The sequence below is a fragment of the Salvia hispanica genome, chromosome 2, assembly GCF_029641045.1.
Source record: "Salvia hispanica isolate PSC_SH4W2 chromosome 2, Shi_PSC_v1, whole genome shotgun sequence".
Taxonomy (NCBI): domain Eukaryota; kingdom Viridiplantae; phylum Streptophyta; class Magnoliopsida; order Lamiales; family Lamiaceae; genus Salvia; species Salvia hispanica.
In genome coordinates this window covers 24,985,599-25,009,399 of record NC_142693.1, presented here as the reverse complement: position 1 = coordinate 25,009,399, position 23,801 = coordinate 24,985,599, and the positions used below count along the sequence as shown (strand labels likewise).

General features: G+C 36.8%; 1 protein-coding gene and 3 pseudogenes across 1 annotated transcript; 1 reads left to right on the top strand and 3 right to left on the bottom strand.

Moving 5' to 3' along the window:
- Window positions 1–1,722: 1,722 nt before the first annotated feature.
- Window positions 1,723–2,591, top strand: LOC148931903 (receptor-like protein 6; annotated as a pseudogene).
- A 7,841-nt stretch (window positions 2,592–10,432) lies between these two features.
- On the bottom strand, window positions 10,433–11,146 carry LOC125190156 (zinc finger protein ZAT5-like; annotated as a pseudogene).
- A 2,068-nt stretch (window positions 11,147–13,214) lies between these two features.
- On the bottom strand, window positions 13,215–14,799 carry LOC125190148 (NAC domain containing protein 50-like; annotated as a pseudogene).
- Window positions 14,800–17,708: 2,909 nt separating this feature from the next.
- On the bottom strand, window positions 17,709–20,339 carry LOC125212291 (receptor like protein 26-like). Its single transcript, XM_048112414.2, has one exon. It carries the CDS (start codon window positions 20,277–20,279, stop codon window positions 17,844–17,846), a length of 2,436 nt encoding a protein of 811 aa, XP_047968371.1. The 5' UTR covers window positions 20,280–20,339; the 3' UTR covers window positions 17,709–17,843.
- Between the last annotated feature and the right edge of the window lie 3,462 nt (window positions 20,340–23,801).

Sequence of the window (23,801 nt, the reverse complement as noted above, 5' to 3'; positions counted from 1 at the left end):
GAATTCGGGACTTAGTAGGGCCGCAAACCCTATCAGGCTAGTGTACACGGTGGGATCGGGAGCCGTCCTTGCTAGTCGGCCGGTCTCGTGGGTGAAAAGTGTGGCCACACTTTCGTCACACTATGGAAATGTTGTGATTGATGGATTGTTGAGAAAGTGGGGAGTTTGTTTGACTGGCCAGTCTATGAAATTTATTTTTGTGATACTCGATGATATTTCTTTTGATAACTGCAAAAACTCGAGTTCACTATGGTAAGGGTGACATAACTAATAAAATGTTTTGGCAACGAGTTCACTGGGTATTTCAAAATACTCAGCCCTGCATGTGTTTTCCTTATATGCAGGTTGAACGGCGACGAGCGGTGGCGGGTGTTGAGCACATTAATTAAATAAGACGGATATTTTGAACTTCGAGTATAGTCGTGTCTTCATACATGGCTTCACTTTCTCTTGGTTGCTTCCGCTGAATTTTTTTGAAACACTTTAGTATCATTTGGTTATTCCGAACTTATTCCCTTTGAATTAGAAGATTGAGACATATTGTGGTTTTGTTGAATTTATGTCGAACCCTTGACTTTTGATCGTAGTTTATGATATCTATTCTTCATTGATTTTCTTGATTAAACTGTTGACTTATTGCTTGATAGTTTGTTTAATACCTTGGTGAAATCTCTTTAAATGAAACCCTAGCCTATGTTCTTATTGCTTTTAAGTCTGTTTTGGTAAAGGTCGCCGTATTTATTATACCCTAGAAATCCGGGCTGCTACAGTGCTAAGATTTCAATTTTTCTCACGATCAGTTATCCCACCTCAGCCCTTTAACTAATTTAATCTTAAACAACTATTTTGGCTTATTCCATATTGTATGTCAATATTATTTTGTATAGCATACCAAACGTCACCAAAAACTACAATTTTTTATAAACTCTAAGAGTAAAAAAGAAAAGAAAATAATATACAAGTCGTTTTTTATTTTTCTAATCGTTTCCACATAATTATGAAAATAGAAATTATGTTTTTGTCACATTAACAATTAATCTAATATGACCATTCAAAGTTCCAGAGCCAGAACTAAAGGTGTATAATTTTTTCTAATTCTTGGAGTAGAACTTTAAAGGACAACAAGTTCACTCCATGTGGCTTTGGTTAAAACCACAAATGTATTCTCTCATTTTCTTCGATTCCAAATCATACTTCCTCCGTCCACAAAAAATATGGTACATTTGTCATTTTTGGTTGTCCACGAAAAAATAAAACACATTCACAAAAGAAAAGTTTTCAAATTTCAACAACTTCTCTCTTACTTTTTTCGTCTCTCTTACTAAGAAAAAGGACCCTACATTCCACTAACACTACTTCTCTCTTACTTTTTTTCCTTTTCTCTTACTTTACCAATTCTACATTAAAACTCGTGTCATTCACAAAGTGTTCTATTTTTCATGGACAGAGGGAGTATAAGACTACTTGTGGAATTTACAGAATATAGATTGTTTATTTAAAAACATAACCACAACAATATAACTAAATTTGCACTTCTTAGTCGAAAAAAATTGGTACTTATTCAAACTTTTTAATATTAATTTGTATGATATATGTATATTTAAAAGCAGAATTTTAAATTTATTCACTTCAAGTAAACCGTGATTGTCTATTTAAAGCAACATGCTATCTCAAGTGCAAGTTAGTATGTACACACAAGAATTATCCATTTCCTCTTTCACAATGCTACCAAAGTTGTTGTTCATTTGTATACTGATTTCTTCCTTCATTTCCACTGCTCATTCTTATAATAACAAATGCCTTCGCCATCAGGAGATCTTGTTGCTTCAACTCAAGCACGAGTTGATCTTCGATTCTTCTCTTTCGACAAAACTAGTGCATTGGAATGAAAGTGATGAGTGATGCAAATGGAACGGTGTTGAGTGTGATGCTTCTGGCTACGTTGTTACTTTGCACCTCGATGATGAGGCCATTTCTGGTGGAATTGGGGATTCGTCGAGCCTCTTCAGATTTAAATATCTGCAGAAGCTTAACCTCGCCTACAATTACTTCAATGATGCCATTCCAAAAGGTATCAGCAATCTGACTTATTTGACATACTTGAATTTGTCATATGCTGGTTTTATTGGGCAAGTTCCTTCCGAAATTTCACTGTTAACCAAATTGGCTAGTCTCGATATCTCCAGCGACTTTCGCAGTACTATTAGCCTTGAGCACCCAAATTTGGAGATGCTTGTCCATAATCTAACAGGGCTTAAAGAGCTCTATCTTGATCATGTCAATATTACTTCGTTTCACGAAAGGCAAAAATGGAGCCACATTGTATCATCATATTTACCCAGCCTCACCACTCTGAGCTTGAGCCATTGTTTTCTATCCGGCCCTTTGGAGAGGTCGTTTTGGCAATTGCGCTCTCTTTCCATTCTTCAATTAGATCATAACGATCTTTCATCGGTATCACTCTTGACTTGATGTCCAATTTTCCTAGTTTGATCACTTTGACTCTTGCTAAGAGCCGTTTAAAGGGTTCGATTCCATCTACCTTTGCTAACCTAACCAAACTGGTTCATGTCGATTTTGTTGGGAAATAAACACATGCAATCACGAATATGAAGGAGAATGAACACAACGAATTGTTTACCCAGGTCGATACAAAGTGTATCTACGTCTAGGGGCGATGCCAAGCCAGGGATTTCACTATATAATTTCAGGATGATTTTACAATGAGGGAGCATCTCTATTTATAAGCACAGAGCCCTAATTCTAGTAAAACTAGGAAACATATTCCATAAGGAAATATCTTCTATGGAATAAATCTATCACAAGGAAATATACTTCTAGAAAACAAATCCTAAATATGGTAGGAGATTAGGCTCCATAATTAACAATCTCCCACTTGGAGACTAACAACTCCTATGCCACCATATCCTTGTGATCTCATCTCTGCATCCGCTTAGCATCGCCTAACATTCTCTTCAAGTTCCAAGGCCAATTGAAGCTATGTCTCTAAGGTCACCACCTTAGTAAACATGTATGTTGGATTCTCACTTCCAAGTATCTTCTCAAGTTGCAAGATTTTCATTTCCACTAGGTGTCGAATGTAATGATACTTCAACTCCACATGCTTTGTCCTAGAATGAAACGCTGGATTCTTTGCCAAGAAAATAGCACTCTGACTATCACCGTAGAGTCTGCTACTCTTGTTCTCCTTTCCAAGTTCATCTAAGAAACTCTGCAACCACACCATCTCCTTGCTTGCCTCCGTAGCAGCTACATATTCAGTCTCCGTAGTAGACAAAGCAACGGTCTTCTGCAACTTAGAAGTCCATGAAATAGCAGTACCACCATAAGTAAATACATACCCGGTTGTGCTTCTTCTCCCATCAAGATCATTGGACGCCAAGTCTGCATCCACATAACCTGCCAACTCGACATTCTTGCCATTGAAACATAAGACTCTTTCTGTAGTACCTCTCAAGTATCGAAGGATCCATTTAACTGCTTCCCAATGTTGCTTGCCCGGATCACCCATGAACCGACTCACTCTCCCACTGCTTGTGCAATATCAGGCCTCGTACACACCATTGCATGCATAATACTGCCAATTGCTGAAGCATAAGGAACTTTCTTCATTTCAGCACGTTCTTCTTTTGTACTCGGCGACTCCTTCTTCGACAGCTTGAAGTGACTGCCCAAAGGCACACTTAGTGTCTTCGAATTATCCATGTTGAATCTTTCCAAAACCTTACCAATGTAAGCAGCTTGCGAAAGATACAATTTTCCTGCCACCTTGTCACGCTCGATTCTCATGCCCAAAATTTGATTAGCCTCTCCAAGCTCTTTCATGGAGAATCGTTCAGACAATTATCTTTTCAACTTATCCATCTCCTTTGGATTACCTCCTGCGATCAACATATCATCAACATATAATAACAGGATAAGATAGCTCTTGTCAAACCTTTTGTAGTAACAACAATGGTCAGCGTAGCATCTTTTATAGCCAATCTTCATCATGAATCCATCAAACTTTTTGTACCACTGTTTTGGAGCTTGCTTTAAACCATACAAGCTCTTCTTCAACTTGCACACAAGATTTTCCTTTCCTTTTACTACGAATCCCTCAGGCTGAGTCATGTACAACTCATCCTCCAAATCACCATGAAGGAATGTCGTATTTACATCCATCTGATGTAACAATAGATTTTCTGCAACTACCATACTCAACACTAAACGAATAGTAGTCAGTTTCACAACAGGAGTGAAGACATCTGTATAATCAAAACCGTATCGTTGCTCAAATCCCTTGACAACCAGCCGAGCCTTGTAGCGCTTGCTACCATCAGCTTCACCTTTGATTCGATAGACCCACTTGCAATGCAATGCCTTTTTCCCTTTTGGAAGTTCCACAAGCTCCCATGTGCCATTCAGGAGAAGAGAGGCAAACTCGTCATCCATGGCAATTTTCCACCTTCGTTTATCAGGGCCTTCTCCTGCCTCTGCATAACATTCAGGTTCACCACCATTAGTAAGTAACAAATAGAAATTAGAGGGCGAGTACCTATCAGGTGCACGTCGCTCTCTAGTCTGTTTAGGCAGCGAAATAATCGGTGGTGGAGTGTTTGGTTTTTCTTCAAGCACCTCTTCAGCATTCTGACTCTCCTTGCTCCCACTCGAGTTTGAGATGTCTAGCTCGACTACTTGGGGCTCAGAAATGCTGGAACTCGACGCCTCCAATCTATCCTTGTATAATACCTGTTCATTGAAAACGACATCTCTACTGCGAATAACCTTACGGTTCTGCTCATCCCAAAGTACCGAACTCATTGCCTCCATAACCAATGAACGTACACTTAATAGATTTGGAATCCAACTTAATTCTCTCAGCAGAACTAACATGAGTATAAGCAACACACCCAAAGATACGTAGGTAAGATAGATTCACCTTTTTTCCTGTCCAAACCTCCTCGGGTATCCGAAACTCCAACGGAACTGATGGACCTCTGTTGATTAGGAACGCAGCTGTGTTGACTGCATCTGCCCAAAAATTCTTTGGTAATCCACTTTTCAACGTGATGCATCTTGCTCGCTCATTCAACGTTCTGTTCATGCACTCCGCGATTCCATTCTGCTGTGGAGTTCCTTTCACAGTCTTCTCCATGCGAATTCCATTCTCTGCACAAAACTCCTTGAACTCTGCAAGTTCATATTCTCCTCCATTATCGGATCTTAGACACTTCACCTTCAGCCCGGTTTCAGTTTCAACAAGAGCTTTGCACTTCCTGAAAGTATCAAACGCATCAGATTTACTCTTCAGAAAATAAACTCATACCTTTCGAGTGGAGTCGTCGATGAATGTCATATAATATTCAGAGCCTCCTAGGGACTTCACATGTGCTGGTCCCCATAGATCGCTATGGACCAACTCCAAATTTTGCGTCTTCAATTTTCTGCCTCCTCTTGAGAAACACACCATTTTCTGTTTCCCAAACACGCAATCCTCGCATAGGCCAACTTCAACTGTTTTCAGGCCCGACAGTAAACCTTTTGAGCACATTATCTTCATCCCTTTCTCGCTTATGTGGCCAAGACGACAATGCCACAAATCTGCATTATTTGCTTCACTTGCAAGATCAATGCAATCTTTGGAGTTAATTGTGGTATACAACGTACCCTCCTTCTTACCTCGAGCTACTATCATAGCTCCCTTGGTAATCTTCCAATTGCTGCAGCCAAATGTTACTGTGTACCCTTCTGCATTAAGCTGCCCAATCGAAATCAAGTTTCTCTGTAATCCAGGAATGTGTCTGACTCCATTCAGTTTTATTACGGATCCATTGGATGTCACTACCTTCATGTTTCCCTTTCCCATGATATCTAAGGGCTCGTCATCAGCCATATATACTTTTCCTAAATCGCCAGAAACGTAGTTTTCCATTACCTCCTTATTGTTGCATGAATGGAACGATGCTCCATAATCCAATACCCACGATTCTATCGGACTACTCACACTTAGGACCAACGCCTCGCCATCATCATCCGACATGGTAGCGTTTGTTGTATTCTTCTATTTCTGATCCTTATTCTTATATTTCTTCGGTGCCTTACACTTATTTCTAAAGTGCTCAAACTCATCACAATTCCAGCATTTAACTCGATCCAAATCCTTCTTGGATTGGCTCCTTCCTCTGGATTTTGATCTTCCACGATTTTGCCTTCCCTTCGATCTGTCTCTCTGTTCTGTACTCAATACTGAACCAGAAGTAGAAGATCCTGATTCTTTCCGGCGAACTTCCTCACCAATCATCAGATCTCTTACTCTGTCAACTGCCAGGTTTGTCTCTGTAACTGCTGTCACTGTGCCAGCCCAACTCTCAGGCAGGGACGATAGCAAAATTAGGGCATGAATTTCATCAGCGAATTTAATATCAACAGAGTTCAATTGCGAAGTAATCATGTTGAACTCGTTGAGATGTTGTTGCACCTCCTTTCCCTCTTGCATTCTAAAACTAAACAATCGTCTAATCAAATGTACCTTGTTTGCCGTTGATGGATTCTGATACATATCCTCCAAGATCTTCATCATCTCCTTCGTCGACTTTGCCGCAGTCGTGTGATAAGCCACCTCCTTGGAAAACGATAGCCTAATCGCGCTCATCGCTTTTCTGTCCAGCAGCTCCCACTCCTCCGGTTCCATCTTTTCGCGTTTGGCTTTTAATGGTTTCAACAGATCTTTACCGTACAAGTAATCCTCAATCTGCATCATCCAAAATCCGAAATCAGATCCGTCGAACTTCAGCAATCTTCCCGTCGATCCCCGTCGTGATTTCTGTCTCTTAAACCTTAGGCTCTGATACCAGTTGTTGGAATATAAACACAGGCAGTCACGAATATGAAGGAGAATGAACACAGCGAATTGTTTACCCAGTTCGATACAAAATGTATCTACGTCTGGGGGCGATGCCAAGCCAGGGATTTCACTATATAATATCATGATGATTTTACAATGAGGGAGCACCTCTATTTATAAGCACAATAGGGAGCCCTAATTCTAGTAAAACTAGGAAATATATTCCATAAGGAAATATCTTCTATGGAATAAATCTATCACAAGGAAATATACTTCTAGGAAACAAATCCTAAATGTGGTAGGAGATTAGGCTCCATAATTAACAGATTTGTCAAGTAACTTTTTCTCGGGATCACTTTCTCCTACGGTATTCAAAGGTCATTCCAATCTAGTTCATCTAGATTTGTCGAATAATTCATTCTCTGGCAACATTCCCCGCTTTCTCTTTGCTCTCCCTTCGTTGTTGGAACTTGACCTTAGCAACAACCAGTTTCATGGCACTTTTCAACTTTCCAACGTTCGAAGCCTTCCCAATCTTACATTGCTTAGTCTATCTTACAACCCCTTGTCGGAATTAGATTCTAGCAACGTCAATTCAAGTTCATACGGATTAAAAGCGTTGTACCTGGCTTCGTGTAACTTGTCCAAATTTCCTGATTTGATCAAGCATTTGGATCTAGAGCTATTGGATCTCTCCAACAATCATTTTGTAGGGGAGATTCCAAGTTGGATTTGGAGAAGAAAATTTTGTATTTGGACCTCTCCTTTAATCTTCTAACAAATTTGCAAAAGCCATACAACATTCCTGCTTCTCTCAAGTTCCTATACATTCACTCTACTCAGCTTAAGGGTGAGTTGCATCTTCCCATTCCACTTGAATCCAAGATTTGGTACTTGTTTCTCGCGAATAACAGTTTAAGTGGATCGATTCCAACATCCCTCTGCAATGCCACAAACCTCTATGCTCTTGACTTGTCTGGCAATAAGTTAAGTGGCAGCATACCCCCCTTGCCTAGTTGGAAACATCCGAGGCTTGCGTTTGGGAAAAAACAACCTCAGCGGTAGCATTCCACATTTTTTCCAGGGATTGTAGGCTTCAATATTTGGAGCTTAACAATAAATAATGCTTTAACCGGGAAGATCCCAAAGTCTCTTGAACGTTGCATGTGGTTGGAGTTGATGAACGTGGGGAACAATGACATCAACGATAGCTTCCCTTGCATGTTATCGTCCAGGTTGCGTGTTCTTGTTTTGCACTCCAACACATTCTATGGAGAAGTGAGATGTCATAGGAGCTGGGAAAATCTTCAAGTTCGGGATATATCTTCGAACCATTTTAGTGGAAGTTGGAATCAATAGACTTCTCTAGTTGGAGGGCAATGGTGCTACGTAGTGATGAACAGTTAAGGCACCGCGATCGCCCAATGTGGATATAATAAGCTGGTCGGAATGATCTCAAAAGGCCGCCAATTTCAAACATTTTCAGTTGAATCCTTTGAAGGAAATCCAGGGCTATGTGGTTTCCCTCTCAACAGAAGGTGCAATCATACTGATGAGCTATCACTGCGAGAACATGAAGATGTGGAAGCGAAGAGGGAGATTGAGTGGGAATATGTATTTGCTGCATTTGGATATGTTGTGGGATTCGGAAGCATTGTATGGCTCCTATTGTGCAGAAGGTTTAGAGAGAAATACTTCGGCAAAATAGAAGAGGTTGTTGAAGACATATTCATTAGAAGAGACATGAATAGAAGGTGTGCAAGAATGGTAGCAAGGAATCAAGTCAGAGACAATAAAGTTTTCTTTATAAGCAGTTTCTTTTTGGTGTAAATATGTACTTTGTGTTTATGTATGTGTATGCGTGTTTTGGTCTAAATAAGTGAGAGTTGTTTTCGTATGTTCTTAATTTGTTCTACTAGTATTTTTAATAACATCTCATGTACATGATCAGCAAACAAGCTAATATTCCATGTATAACAAAAATCAACAAAAAAAACACATTTTTCACTAATTATATGGGTTTATTAGATTTGGAGAGTGATCAATTTCTAATTAAATAGCAATCACAAATTAAGACCAAATCGTAGCCATTAGATGAGGAGATCTAGTGGATGGAAATGATCCCATGAAACCAAAGCTCGCTAGACGAAGGTATGCCATTTTCGGGATGGAATTGGTCAGGAATCTGACTGGTGGTGAAGTCATTGCGTGAGAGGTCAAGGGTCGACAAGTATGTCAACCAGAACAGGGTTGATGACATCCCACGTTGCTCCATTCGCAACAATCCCCTGTCTCATTCCAATTCACAAAAGGTGGAGTTGAACTAGAAGAATTGTATTTAATTCACTTGTGAGCTCAAGTAGGAGCTTTTTCTGATCGTCGAGGCAGGGAGAAGAAGAAAATCCCTTGCTGCATTAATATAGCTTTAATCTCAACCATTCGCTTTGTTATTTCCTTCTCTGCAGAAGGAAGATTCGAATAATGAGAAATCGGTAGATTTTGTCCGCAGCTACTATGACAACAGTTTCATCTCCTTCGAGTTCCGCTCAACTCTCCAACGCCGTCTCAACAATGCAAACGATAAACGGTCCTCCTCTTCCCTTCTCTCACGACTTCTTCTATGATGATTTATCCCATCTAGTCTCAGACCACTTCATGATGCTGGATACGCTAAAACCGATTAGTGTCGGCTTAATCAAGGATCTCAATAGCATCGATCTCTCCCGAAAGGTGTTGATAGATCATTTTAATAATGACTTGAAATTCGCACAAAAGATCATTTTATTAATGAAAGATCATTTTGTCACATTAATAGCATCCTAATTTATCATGACCAATTCAAAGATCAAGTTGTCACAGTAAATGATGTTATTTCGGTAAAAGACTTTGTATTCAGTTCGCACGAAAGAATGACTTGAAATTCGCACGATGACTTGAAATTCGCACGGTAGGAAATACTTGAGTTTAGACACTTGCTTTATACTAAGAGGATATAATATTCACGTCATAGATTATTTTCTTAAACCCATTTTATACGTAATAATAAATTAATACTCCCCCCGTCCCACAAGAATATGCATTATTTCCTTTTTTTAGTCCGTCCCACAAAAATATGTACTTTCTAATTTTGGAAATGTTTTTCTCTCTATTAAAGTGTGACTCATTCTCCACTCATAATACTTTAATTAGTTTTTTTCTCTACTTATCTCTTACTTTACTAATTTTGCATTAAAATTCGTGTCGAATCGAAAGTGCATATTCTTTGGGGACGGAGGGAGTAAGTCAAAACTAATCACTTGCTTTTCCAAAGCAAATTTATGCCTCTTTGTCTGTATACCCTATTTCAGAATTTTATGTAAAAATGATGTTAAAGTCTTATTCCAACAAGGTATAATCATATTCAATATAAGCAATGAAAAAAAAAACAATTCAAATAAATTCAATTTTCATTTCGCAAATATTAACATTGTTATGATATTGCCTAATGAGTGCCTAAGAAGAAGCAATACTTACAACAATAATAATTAAAAGAAAGAAGTAACTCAATTTAGATATTAGAAGTAAAAGAATAAAAAAAAAAAAGCATAAGTAAAAATTTAGAAGAATTGATTATCGAATTAGTTTTGCATTAGGAGATCAATGTGTCAAAAATAATTGAGCCTCCTCGTATTTGAACCGCTGGCTCTCATCTTCCGGTGCCGGAAAGTTGAGCTCCAGCGCCAGCCCGTTCCTCGGCCTTTTTGGCCCGGACCGGTGCTGCCTCATGTGCCCGCCGAGGGCCTGTCCGGAGGCGAACTCTGCCCCACAATACGAGCACTCGTGGACCCTCAGTGACGAAATCCGCCTCCCTCTGCCGTCACCGGCAGCGGTGTGCAGGGAGAGAGAAGGTGGGACTTTTTTCTTCGACAAAGGAAAATCGTCGTTGTCGGAGTCGTGGAACGACACTGATTTCTTATCGTTTTTTGGCTTCGTGTGGCTCGTCCGATGGCCTCCAAGGGCTTGGAACGACGAGAAGACGCGATCACACGTCTTACATGTGTACGTGCCACCTTCGGTGAATTGAGGGTGGACGTTGTTTTATTTGGAATTTTCGTTAGATTTTTCGCCGTGAAGGAAATGGCCACGGGAGAGGAGGATTAGGCATCGGGCAGCGTCCTCCGCGGTGGTGGGGCTGTCCACCGCGACGGAGAAGCTGGGGCTAAGAGAATGAGGCCTCTGTCTCTTGGTGCGCTTGCCTTTGGCAACCGGCGACCGGTCATTACATGCCACCGGCGCCGCCACTTCCTCCTCAGCCTCCATTTGCCTCCTTCCCCACCGCCACCATCACCGTGAAGGGAAGGAAGGTGATTAAAGCCTATATCTATTTGTTTCCTATTAAAAAGCAAATTAGATTAAAGGAGAAAGTTTTTCAAATATGTAGAGAAGAACTTATTTTAAGTCAAGATTGATGGAAGGCAAGTTATTGGCATGAGCCCTAAATAATTGTGTATTGCACGTTTAAGGGTATTGGATCTTGCTTGTGGTGTACCAAGTTATTGCACGTTGATAATTCGAAATCCACTAATTAAATTACGAAGTTTTAATTTTTTTAATTTATCCCATGAGTCGAATTTTAGGTAGATTTCATACGATGCCATAGGAATTTTAATTAAAATGGTTGACGTAATGTATGAGTAGAAATAGTACATTTATACTTCATCTCAGTATATAAAGTGAAATCAACATTTTTATGATTGCATGAAAATAAAATATTAAATCTCAGTATATAAAGTGAAATAAACATTTTTATGATTACATCAAAATGAAATATTGATCATTTTTGACAAAGTATAATTATCGTATTGGATTTTTACTCTTGGATTCCAGATAATGGCCCTAGTTATTGAGCTGGTAGCCATAGGCCCATTTCATAATCAAAGCCCAATATATAAATAACTACAAATTGATCAATGTAAAAAAAGGTTTGTGTTAAAATGACAACCCCTCTTAAAGTGATACTGTGACACCACTTATACAGCAATATTATAAACGCTACACAGCAATATTACAAACACTACACAGCAATCTATAGATTGTTGTATAGTGTGTCGGATATTGCTGGACAAGAAAAATTGCTGGATAAAGACCAACAAATTGCTGGCCGTCTTTTTCAGATTTTTATTTATTTATTTTTTTTGCCACATGGCAGCTTATTATTCGTCCACGTGTACAAATGATTTGCTAGGAATTGTGGTATGGTGTTATTTTAAGGGGTGGTGACACCCTAACATGCCCGTGTAAAAAAGGTTAATAATTAAATATAAATTAAATATGCTCGAAATTAATATACATTTGATTTATTGACAATTTATTTGGTGGGTCCTCTTCTAATGATTTTAATACCATAATCCAAAACTAAGAATAAATCTACACCCTTAGATTTTGAAATGAGTGGATGAGATTAATACTCACAAATTTCAATAAATAGTAGACAAAATATCAACAAAAGGATAATATCGTCAATATAATATCATATGATAATTTTCGTGAGTGTTTTTTTATATCAACATAGTATATTACAAATATCAACAATATAACATGAGCATATCAACACAAGGACAAGAAAATATAAATACATTTTTATTGTTATTTTACCTACACTATATTGAGATTTTGTATACACTATATTGAGAATTTTTTTTGCATTTATTGATAAAATTTGGTTATTACGAAAATTGAAATATAATTTATCAAATTTCATCAACCGAACATCGTCGGAATATATGCAATTGAAATCTCGTTGGCATCCTTATAAAATTATCTTTAATTTGATATACTTTTTGCCAAAAAATAATTTAAATCGAGAGAGTTACATTAATTGAAAGTTTTGTGATGATTTGGATACGAGAGAATTGACATTAATACTCTTTAAGTTTATTTAATAATTAAAATCTAATCCGTGACATTTTTTCAACCACTAGATCTTCTAATCTAATGATTAAGATTTAGTGTTAATTTATGATGACTAATGAGTTACCAATCGATTATTTCCCTTTATTTGCTAATCATTTCTAAATACGCATTTGTACCTCAATTTTAGTACCTTGGTTATATTATGCATTCTTGAAAAGGTTCGTTTATCTAATCAAGTTTGCGGATAAATGCAATAATTCGCAAATCATATTGATTTTTTATATGCAATGATTTGTTAAAATATCATTTTTTTTGTAAATGTATTGATAGTATCCGCCAGCTGTTTGTTAGATTGCCTAATTGAAAGCTGGGATGTTTGAAGGAGCAGAAGGTGTTTGACGAAAATTTTGAAGAGAGGTATGAAATTATGTATTGCCTACAACAACCTCAAATTCAGTAATCGCAATTTACGTTCCTATTCACGTCTTTCACGCTCCGCGTTTTCCTTTGTCAAGGCCTCGACCCGAGATTGAAGAATGTCGATCAAAGCTTGCGCTCTCATCAATTCAATCTTCAGCCTCTCCCTGTCCATCGAGATGTCGATGATCTCTTTCTCCAAGTCGCCGATGAACTTAAGGTAGCCGGGAGGGACGGATTTTTCCAGTTCTGCCGAGTTAAACGTGGGCGTGCTGCCCGGGAGGTTGTCGCTCGCGCCTAGGGTCTCCAGAAGGGGGATCTCTACAAGCGGGGAGTTGGTTTTCGTCATCATCATTGTCGAGTTGGAGTCCTCGGATCCGTTGGCGATGCTGAAGTTTGGATCATCGCGCTTTGGTCTCTTGCCGATGTCCAGCGAGAGGTGCTCCGGTTCGGGTGCAGGATCCCTCTTCGACAGGAGAGGGACGCTGGGGGTGTCGGCCGGGGCAATGAGAGGCTGCACATCCTGCAACACATTTTGAGAGAGATTGTTAGGAAAACAGTGCTTTTAAACGTGTAAATCGATCGAATGGGAAAGACAGGCTAATCGAAAACATAAATTTCGACGCAATTAATCAACAATCTAAACCATAAAAGAAAGTCTTGCACCAAAATGAACAAAACATGCACCTCATCGCCATTTGCCACGCCATCTTCCATGACTTCCCCGGGGACCACAAGCGGGGCGTCCTCATCCCATTCCTCTTCGATAAATGGGGCTTATTGGTACCTATTAGGTGGTCCGGCGCCACTCTTGTGGAAGATTTTACAGAGCACAAAGGCATCCTAATTGACAAACAAAGACAAGAATTTCATTTTTTTTAAAGTTTGCATCAATTAAATCACTAGGAATCGATACACACCTGTAGAACGCCGGCGTTTCCCAGTTTTGTGTCACACAACCGATACTCGTGCATCACTCAATCAGTCCGCTTTCCATCATGGGCACGTCCGCTGGGGAAAACAAGCGTTTTCTTCATTCCAATGGACTCGTTCTTATGTTTCACCGGCCGGTCCTTCCCGGTCGCCTTCCAGTACCCTTGCCCTGTGGCGCGGTTGAGTCGGGATCCACTGCCGTACTTCTTATCCACAGGGCTAAAGAAGAACCACTCTAGATCTCTCGTCTTCAGCAACGAATGCTCTATTTAGAAAACAAGATTATCATTACAATACAGAAGCTAGTTAGAAATCGACAAATGTGTGTAACGCACCATGCACGCGCACGCACATGCACACGCACACGCACACGCACACGAACATGAACACTCATTCACAGAGCATGAAACCTAAAAAAACCAGAAATATTCAAAGACTAAAACTTTACATCAAACAAAGCATGAATCAACAATTATTCAAAAAAATATAAAAAGATTGAATCTTTTCATACCATCAAGCTCCCATGGCTCAGATTTGTAGACATCAATTTCACTAATTGCTTCAAACCTGAAAGGCATCCCACAAACTTTCCTCCTCAAATAATACCTCACCAACTCCTCGTCTGTTGGATGAAACCTAAACCCAGGTGCCAAAGAGGTCGGCGGAGGAGCCCCCATCGCCGCCACCACAATGTCCTGCCCCGTTTCCATCCCCAAGATTATATTGTTTACAAAACTACACCACACCCACAAACAACACACACGTAATTGGTGGCAAGAAACCTCTTTTAACAGGAAAATAAAAGTTGGTTTTTTTAATGCAAAAGAGCAAGAAAAATAGAAGGATGGAAGAGAAATGGAGTGTGTGAGTGTGTGTAGATGAGCAGTTACTAATTGTAAATGTTGTATTGGTAATGTTATATATATAGTGTTTCCATAAGTTTCAAATTTATGTATTTCCCCTTGTACTTTGTAACAATTCTGTATCTCACCCTTCTCCCTCGAGAATAACTGAGTCTCAAACTTTTATTTAAAAGCCCGGATGAAAAAGTGCACTAAAAGGCACAAACCAGGAAAAAAAAAGTTGGGTATTTTGATGGAAAAGAGAGCAAGATTTGAGAATGGCTTTCAGGGATTACACATAGGAGAAATGAAATGTTGAAAGGGATTTTGGATTGGTTTTTTTGGAGATTTTTTACCCAAATTGGGTTGTGGATTTTGTCCAAGAGGCTCAAGAAATTAGAGTGTGTGGTGTGTGATAAGGATACTTGCTTGACATTGAAATCGATATCAAAGCAAGAAATGTTGAAGGATAGAAGAGAAATGGAGTGTATGAGTGTCATATATATAGTGAGTCATTAAGTTACAAATTTATGCATTTCCGCTTATACTTTTGTAACAATTCTGTATCTCACCCTCCTCCTTCGAGAATAACGAGTATCAAACTTGAATTTAAAAGCATTACTATTATTTATTTACATCTTTATCATCAATTACTCCCTCATTCCAATCGAATATGACCGATTTTTTAATACGAACACAAGATTTTATGCGGCATTATTTTAAAGTACGTAGTAATGTTTGCATTTTCACGGGTATCAAATGAGTTTTTTAAGAATATGGGATAGACCTAGGTCGGGTCGAACATGCATTGTCGACTTAATCCACTATCGGTCAATGGTACTGGAAAGTATATAAATAAGCCTCTATCCTTATTTTATCTCTTTGCCTCCATTTCGACCATTTTCTGTTGTGCGATTTCATTATTTAACCTAAATGGCGACAACGACCTTCTTCAACCAGTGAATTCCGATCTCATAAGATGTGTTATGAAACCCTATATAATTCCAGTTATTAGGCGTGTTTGACTATTGGGTTGATTACATCTCACGCCTGATATCCAAGATTTCCAAGATATGGTCTATCCATTTTACATAGCTCGCAAGTTATTGCGTGGAGACATAATTTACTAAAGGACACTGAAGACAACCGCTGCAGAATTTTGTGAGGAAAAGTACGGTCTTTGTCGTATAGCACGATTTATAGTAATCTTTGAATTTAAAGCTATTTGGGACGTATAGTTTATTAAGCGCGCGACTTAGATAACAGTTGTGAATTCACATGAATAAAATAAAATATTTTGTGATTATAGTATTCTTTAATTTTTAAAATATAACTTATATTTTTTATTGATTAGTTCTGTTGATGTGTTAATGTACTAGTTTTTATTATAATTAAAAGAGAATAATTTAATTGTTCAAAAATTAGGAATAAATGTTTTGAATGTTATATTGTGATTGTACCGTTGCCATAGTCCTACCTGGATTACAATTCAATAAATGTTAAATTACTCTTGAAAAGTCTTCCATTCTTGTCTTTTTTATGAGTAGTTATTTGGGGACGAGAAGGAATCATCCTCTTTTATACGTATGCAAGAAACATTTATTGCAATTTTCCATTTACTGTTCTTAGCTTTCCATTATACTTTATTAGTTGGACTAAAATCCAATAGTTTTGGCAGCTTATAATCATTTTCAGTTATTTTTTAAATACGATTGTCATTTTATAATAGTTGACTTGTTTTTCATTTAATCGACAGTTTCCATAAGGGAGAGAAAATTTCAAAAATAACATTTACATAACTTTTGAACCGAGGACTATTTTCTACTCCCTCCGTCCGCGAATAGGAGTTCCGTTTTATCATTTTAGTCCTTCCGCAAATAGAAGTCCCGGTTCCCTTTTACCATAAATGGTAATATGGTTCCACCTTCCACTAACTCATTCCATTCACATTTTATTTGATTAGATGGACGATAACATAGAATTTATAAGAATTAAAAAAGAAACAAATTTGATCATATATAATAACGATATATACTAATAAAGTATATGGAAATTATAAGAATTTAAAAAGAAATAGATTGAATGGGTAGGCTTACAAATTTAAATAGAGATGGTCGATTTAATGTTATAGTACTAATAATGACGAATAAATGTACTATAGGTAGTTGGTCTGCCAAATACTATAAATGATAGAAAAAAAAATATATTGTGGTAATATTTTGAAATAGTATCAACAAAATTAAAATTACTAAATTTCATAATATTTCGAAACAATTAAAATTAAACTATTTTAAAAATTGTAATGAAAATTTCTCTTGGGCCCTAGTAATTGGGCTGGTTCCGTGCCCATTTATTATAAACAAAGCCCAATATATAAAAAGTGCGTGCACAAGCCCAATAAAGTAGTGAAGGTCTCAAACCTTAAAAAGGCCTAGAAATTAATTATGCCCAAAAATTAATATTCATTTGATTCTTTTGTAAATACACTATTATACCTCATTTTTAAGTACATTGGTAATACATTCTTGAAAAGGTACGTTTATTGAAACAATTTTCTTTAAAAAACCTGGATTGAAAATCGATATACAGTAATTCGTAAAAATAATATCTTTATCTAAATGTGTTGATATTATCTGCCATTTGTTTGTTAGATTGCCTGATTGAAAGCTGGAATCTGAAGGAGCAGAAGGTGTTTGACGAAATTCTTAAGAGGTGTGAATTGGCTTTGATTATGTTTTAGTTAATTATAACTATTATAGTGCATTCCAAAGAGCAGATTAGTACACAATCAAATTGTTTGATCTATTTATAAAATAAGAGTCATATTACAAAAACACAATCACACAATGCTAATAGAAAAGTTTTACATCAAATTTCTTATGCTAATTAAACACAAACCAAATTGCTCAACCTCACTGATGATGCCTTCTTCTAACTGCATTTCTCTCCTCTCTTATCCTTACTCTTCTTTCATGTCTCTTTCTCCTTCCAATCTCATAAAATATCTTGTCAGCAACCTCTTCTATCTTCTCAAAGTATCTTTCTCTCAACCTTCTGCAGCATAACAGTGTCCACGCGACGCTTCCTATTCCCACAACATAACCAGACGCAACAAACACATATTCCCACTCAATCTCATCATCTTTTGATTTTGAATCCTCTGATGGTGATGGACCGGGTGGACCACGGTTGTTGAAACTTCCGTTGAGTGGGAATCCAGATAACCCTGCGTTTCCTTCAAATGAATCTGCCGAAAACGTTTGAAACTGGCGGCCAGTTGGGATCGGTCCAGTGAGATGATTGTAAGACACATTCAAGAATGATAGGAAATCGAGTTTGGCAAGCTCATCTGGAATTCTCCCGGTGAGCTTGTTTGAAGAGAGGTCGAGCGATCCAAGCTCTGCCAAGGCACCCAATGATCTTGGGATTTCATCAGTGAGAGAGTTGCGGGATAAGTTGAGAAGATAGAGTGAGGTGAGATTACCAATTCCATCTGGTATTTCTCCTTCAAAATGATTGGAAGACAAATCAATGCATGTAAAGTCAGGCCAAATCTTCACAATCTTCTCCTCATATCCCTTGACCGTTAATGTCACCTCGTTATGGTAGTAAATATCAGCACCTGGAAAACCATCATCACCTAGAAAATGAGAGTTTGAGCGATTGAGATGTGTCGAATTCTCTAGCATCATTCCTCTCAAACTCGAGAAGTTTAGCAAATTCAAATGGCCACTGAAACTATTTGAAGATATATCCAGAATTTGAAGATCGGGCCAACTCTTACTACATCTCAAGTCTCCTTGGAATCTGTTGGAGCGCAAGACAAGGATGCGCAAGCTAAACGACAACATGCAAGGGAAACTACCCTCAAGGTTGTTGTCTGCAACATTCATCACCAGTAAGCTCGTGCAATTTCCCAGAGACATAGGAACCTTCCCGCCTAAGTTGTTGTTACTAACATCAAAGGTTTCTAGGTCACACCCACTAGAAAATTGATCGGGGATAACACCACTGATTTTGTTTCCCCTAAGATTGAGCACTTGACTCACAAGATTTTTTTTTATTAGGCAAGGAGGAATGCTACCACTCAAGTTATTGAATGAAAAGTCGAGATCACGAAAAAAAGATGCATTGCAGAAGGAGGATGGAATCATTCCAGTTAGTCGATTGTTTGCGAGCAAGACAGTAGAATCAATGAAATTTGAAGAGATTGGAGGCTTTTTCAAACCTGTCAGAAGATTAAAAGAAAGGTCCAAATAGGTCTTTTTGGTTTCCCAAATCCAACTAGGAATATCCCCTCGCAAATGATTGTTTGAGAGGTTCAAAACAAACAAACTGGATGCATTTCTAAGATCTGGGAAATCATATAAATTACAAGATGACAGTTGCAACCCTATTAAATTATAGGAACTTGAACTCATGTTAGTTGTGTCAACTGACAGGTTGTTGTTAGAAAGTGTAAGTTCAAAAAGACTTGTCAGACTTTGAATCTTATTCAGTTCAAAAGTTCCATTGAACAAGTTGTCGGGAAGCCTGAGATCTGATAAGTTTCGAAGCTGGAAGAAGAAGTTAGGAATAGGACCTCCTATCCTATTACTACCCAAATCTAGGATATTAAGGTTGGAGTGTTTTATAATGGGAACTACTTCATTGATTTGTCCACTGAATTGGTTGTTGGATAGAATAAGAGAATCAATTGAAGGCAGAACAAAAAGATGGAGAGGAATGGTGCCATTCAACGAATTGTAGCTTAAATCTATACTAGAAAGGTTTTGAAGACCTTTAAAATGCAAGTCAGAAAGTGAGCCCATTAGATTATTATGACTAAGGCCTATAATTTTAAGATTCTTGCAGTTATGAAATGAAGGAATTGAACCAGTGAGGAAGTTATTATTTAAGTAGAGTCCAACTAACTGAGTTAGGTTGGCCAACGTGGATGGAATTGGTCCCATGAAACCAGAGTTTTCCAAATCAAGGTATGCCAAATTAGGGAGATGATGGAATTGGTTAGGAATCTGAGTTGTGGTGAAGTCATTGTTTGAGAGGATAATCTCCGACAAGTATGTCAACTGAAAAAGGGCTGACGACTCACCAATTCTGCCGGAGATGCCCCAGTCGAGGTGCAAACTGATAACGTGCCCCGAGTCATCACATTCCACGCTGTACCATTCGCAACAATCACCTGTCTCATTCCAAATCCCAAAACCACATGCAAGCGTGGAACTGAATTTGAATTCGCTCCTCAACTCAAGTAGCAACTTTTTTTGATCATCGAGGCATTGGCCATCGACAAATATTATAAACAAGAAGAAGAAGATGATGATGGATAGAAGCGAAGAAACTGCCATTGCAATATTTATGGGGGGAATACTTGAGTGCACGCACTGGCTTTAAATATTTGAAGTAAACTCTTGAAGTCTACACCATATGCAGCATTGGCCTACCATGTGGAAAATTGAACAAAAAATTGAATTTATTAGTGAATTTGTGTTATCTGCTAAATAACTTTACGGAGTAATAGAAATCCATGGGTTCCATCCTAAAATCAATTGGTTATAGGAGGAGGGGCCCACGAGACTTATATAGTGATTTCAGTTCTCTTTGTACTACGATGTGAGATAGTTGTAATATATTTTTAGTTTCAATTTCCAACACCCTCCCTCAAACTCTTTAAGGTGAATCTATTTGGGATATCATTTGATCATACCCAGTGTAGTATGTGCAATATTGCCCAGTGTAAGTTATTACATACTCCTACTAGAGTCAGATTTAGAAAATAAAATGAATGATTGAATCTAAGCTTAATTGTAGGTACTGTAATAGTTATAGAGGAAATCTAAATATCAATATTAGGAAACATTAAATGTGTATATGCACCCTAATAAATATGAAGGCTTGGACCCTGATATAAAAATAAAGAGTTGATATGATTTTCCCAAGAATTAGCCTACATATAATAGTGTTCGTTTTTCATTCAAATATAAATTAAGACATTATTAACATTATTTTCGTATTTTTTGTAACAATATATTATATAGAAAAATTACTAAATTAGCTCCACACCAAAAAAATGCAAATAATTAACGATAAAATATCTCACTTCATTTTCGTAAATCACACCACATATTTCTATCTTCGTTTTTCAGTAAATCACACCACATATTTCTAACTTTGTTTTTTATTAAATCATACCACATACTTCTAACTTTGTTTTTATTAAATCACACCACATATTTCGAACTTTGTTTTTATTAAATCACACCACATATTTCTAACTTTGTTTTTTTTTTTGAAGAAAATTCTTTAGACATATTTAAATCACATCACAATGCAAAGTGTTTTTGCATATGGACACAATAAGAAAAGTTAACGTAACCGATTAAAGGTAACAATAGCGAGGGCCATAATTCAATAAATAAGAAATTTCTATGGAGAGTAATATCGAACCGTACGTGTGTGGTTAGAGTAGCGGGTGTGAGACCGTCAGATTGAGTAGTGAAAATGATATTTATAATTATATTCTCCGTTAATCAATTCATGTCAAAGACTGTACATGTATTTATAATATACTATAGAATTACAAGGAGATTACCTATATTAAGAAATAAAATCAAATTCTAACATTCTATGACAATAAATAAGCAAAGATTAAATCTTTATCCGGTATTTAATCTCCTTTTCCCTTTCTCTCCAAATTTTCGAATGTATGGAGGAAAACCCTAGTAGGGTTCCGCCACAAACCCTACGTTCCCTCATCATGTCGATTACTCGTTATTGAAATCTCGATGCGAACCCACAGCTTCATTTTATTCGTTTGATGTTGAAATTTCACTGAATAGTCTAACATGGCTTCTACTCCTATTATATACTTGTCACTCCATTAATAGCAGTGGCCTACCATGTGGAATAGTGAACCAAAAAGGACAGAGACTTTGAAATATAATGCAATTTGTAATTAGTTTTTCATTAAGCTAAAAGTTTACATTTCACAAATTATGTAAAAGAATCAAATTTAAGGAGTTTTGAAAACAAACATTTCTTTTAATTGTAAGTTCTTTAAAATTTTAAAAAAAAAATATTGATCATAAGAAACAAAAATTCCTCTTGATTTAATCTTGAATGCTCGAAAATGTAAATATATAATTGTAATTCAATATTTGAAAAGTGCAAGACATACTAGAATTTGACCGATATTCATTATCTTTGTTGTTGTTATTATTATTCCTTTCATCCATTCCGAATAAATACATTGAATGGGGTGGCATACAAATTTAAATAAAGATGATCGATTTACAGTTATAGTACTAATGATGATGATTAAAATTTAAATGCATTATAAGTAGTGAAATTGGTCAGTCAAATACTATAAATGATAAATAAATTCATATATTGTGGATTGTGGTACTATTTTGAGAAGGTATGTACAAAATTCAAATGAATAAATTTTACGAATATTTCAAGACAAATAAAACTAAACTATTTATAAAACTGTATTGAAAATTTCTATTGGGCCCTTGTTATTGGGCTGGTTCCATACCTATTTATTATAATCAAAGCCCAACATATAGCAGTGCGTCCACAAGCCCCATAAAGTTGAGAAGGTCCCAAACCTTAAAATAGCCTAGAAATTAATTATGCCCAAATATTGGGTTATTTGCTCGTAAATTCATGAGCTTTCAACTTTTTCTGATTTTTTCTCTAAATTTTATTTTTGAATACAGATACACAAATTTTAGTTTTGTCTAATTTTTTTCCAAAATAAAAATCAAAACTGACGTGACAAATTATAATTTATGTGACAATTAAAACGACATCGTTTTGATTTAATTATATTTAAAAAATAAAAAATAAATTTCATATTATCATCTTCTTCACCTATCTCTGTCCCCTTTCTTATCTCTCACTATTCATCATTCGTTCGAGGATTGTACTTGAGCTTGTGGAGAAATGCCCCAGTTCGGGAACCAGAAAAAATAATCTTTTCGTTCTGAAACTAATGTCCAGTCGGGTAAAATTTCAAAGCGCTTAACATTTTTGTATGAAAATCATAGTAGTTATATATGCATTCTCAACATTTTGAAGCAGTCTTTAATCTGTAGGCATAGAACTCCCATGTGTAGAGTCCAATCATTGTCACAATCCATAGCGTCATACTCCAATTCTCCAATTTTCTTTCAAAATTTAAACTAATTTAGTGTTTAATCTCTTAATCCTACCTCGATATCTGATGCGGTGAAGGTGTTGGCTAATGGCTTTATAAGACTAATCATCAGAATTTGACTAAATTAATAATAATAATAATAATAATAATAATAATAATAATAATAATAAAACGAATTTTTGATGCTATACGAGTTTTAACAAAAATGATTGATTTAGTACGAGAGTAGGGTAGAGAATTTGTCGGCCAAGTAGTATATGATTATTAAATTAATATATTTTGCTAATATATTTTGAGATAGTATATATAAAGTGAAATAACAATTTTTATGATTATATCAAAATAAAATAATTATTTTTGACAATGAATGATGAATTATTTGAGTAATAAATAATTATCGTATTGGACTTATACTCTTGGGTTCCACATAACGGCCCTAATTATAGTAGCCATAGGCCCATTTCTATAATCAAAGCCCAATAAATAAATAACTACAAATTGATCAATGTAAAAAAAGGCTAATAATTAAATATAAATTAAATATGCTCAAAATTAATATACATTTGATTTATTGACAATTTATTTGCTAATCATTTCCTGAATACGCATTTATACCTCATTTTTAGTACCTTGGTTTTACATTCTTGAAAAGGTTCGTTTATCTGAAACGTTTGCGGATTGAATATTAATCACATCCCAATTCCCATGG

What these genes read in the sequence shown, in the direction of transcription:
- LOC125212291 (XM_048112414.2), bottom strand. Translation starts at nt 20,279, where the DNA reads ATGGCAGTTTCTTCGCTTCTATCCATCATCATCTTCTTCTTCTTGTTT.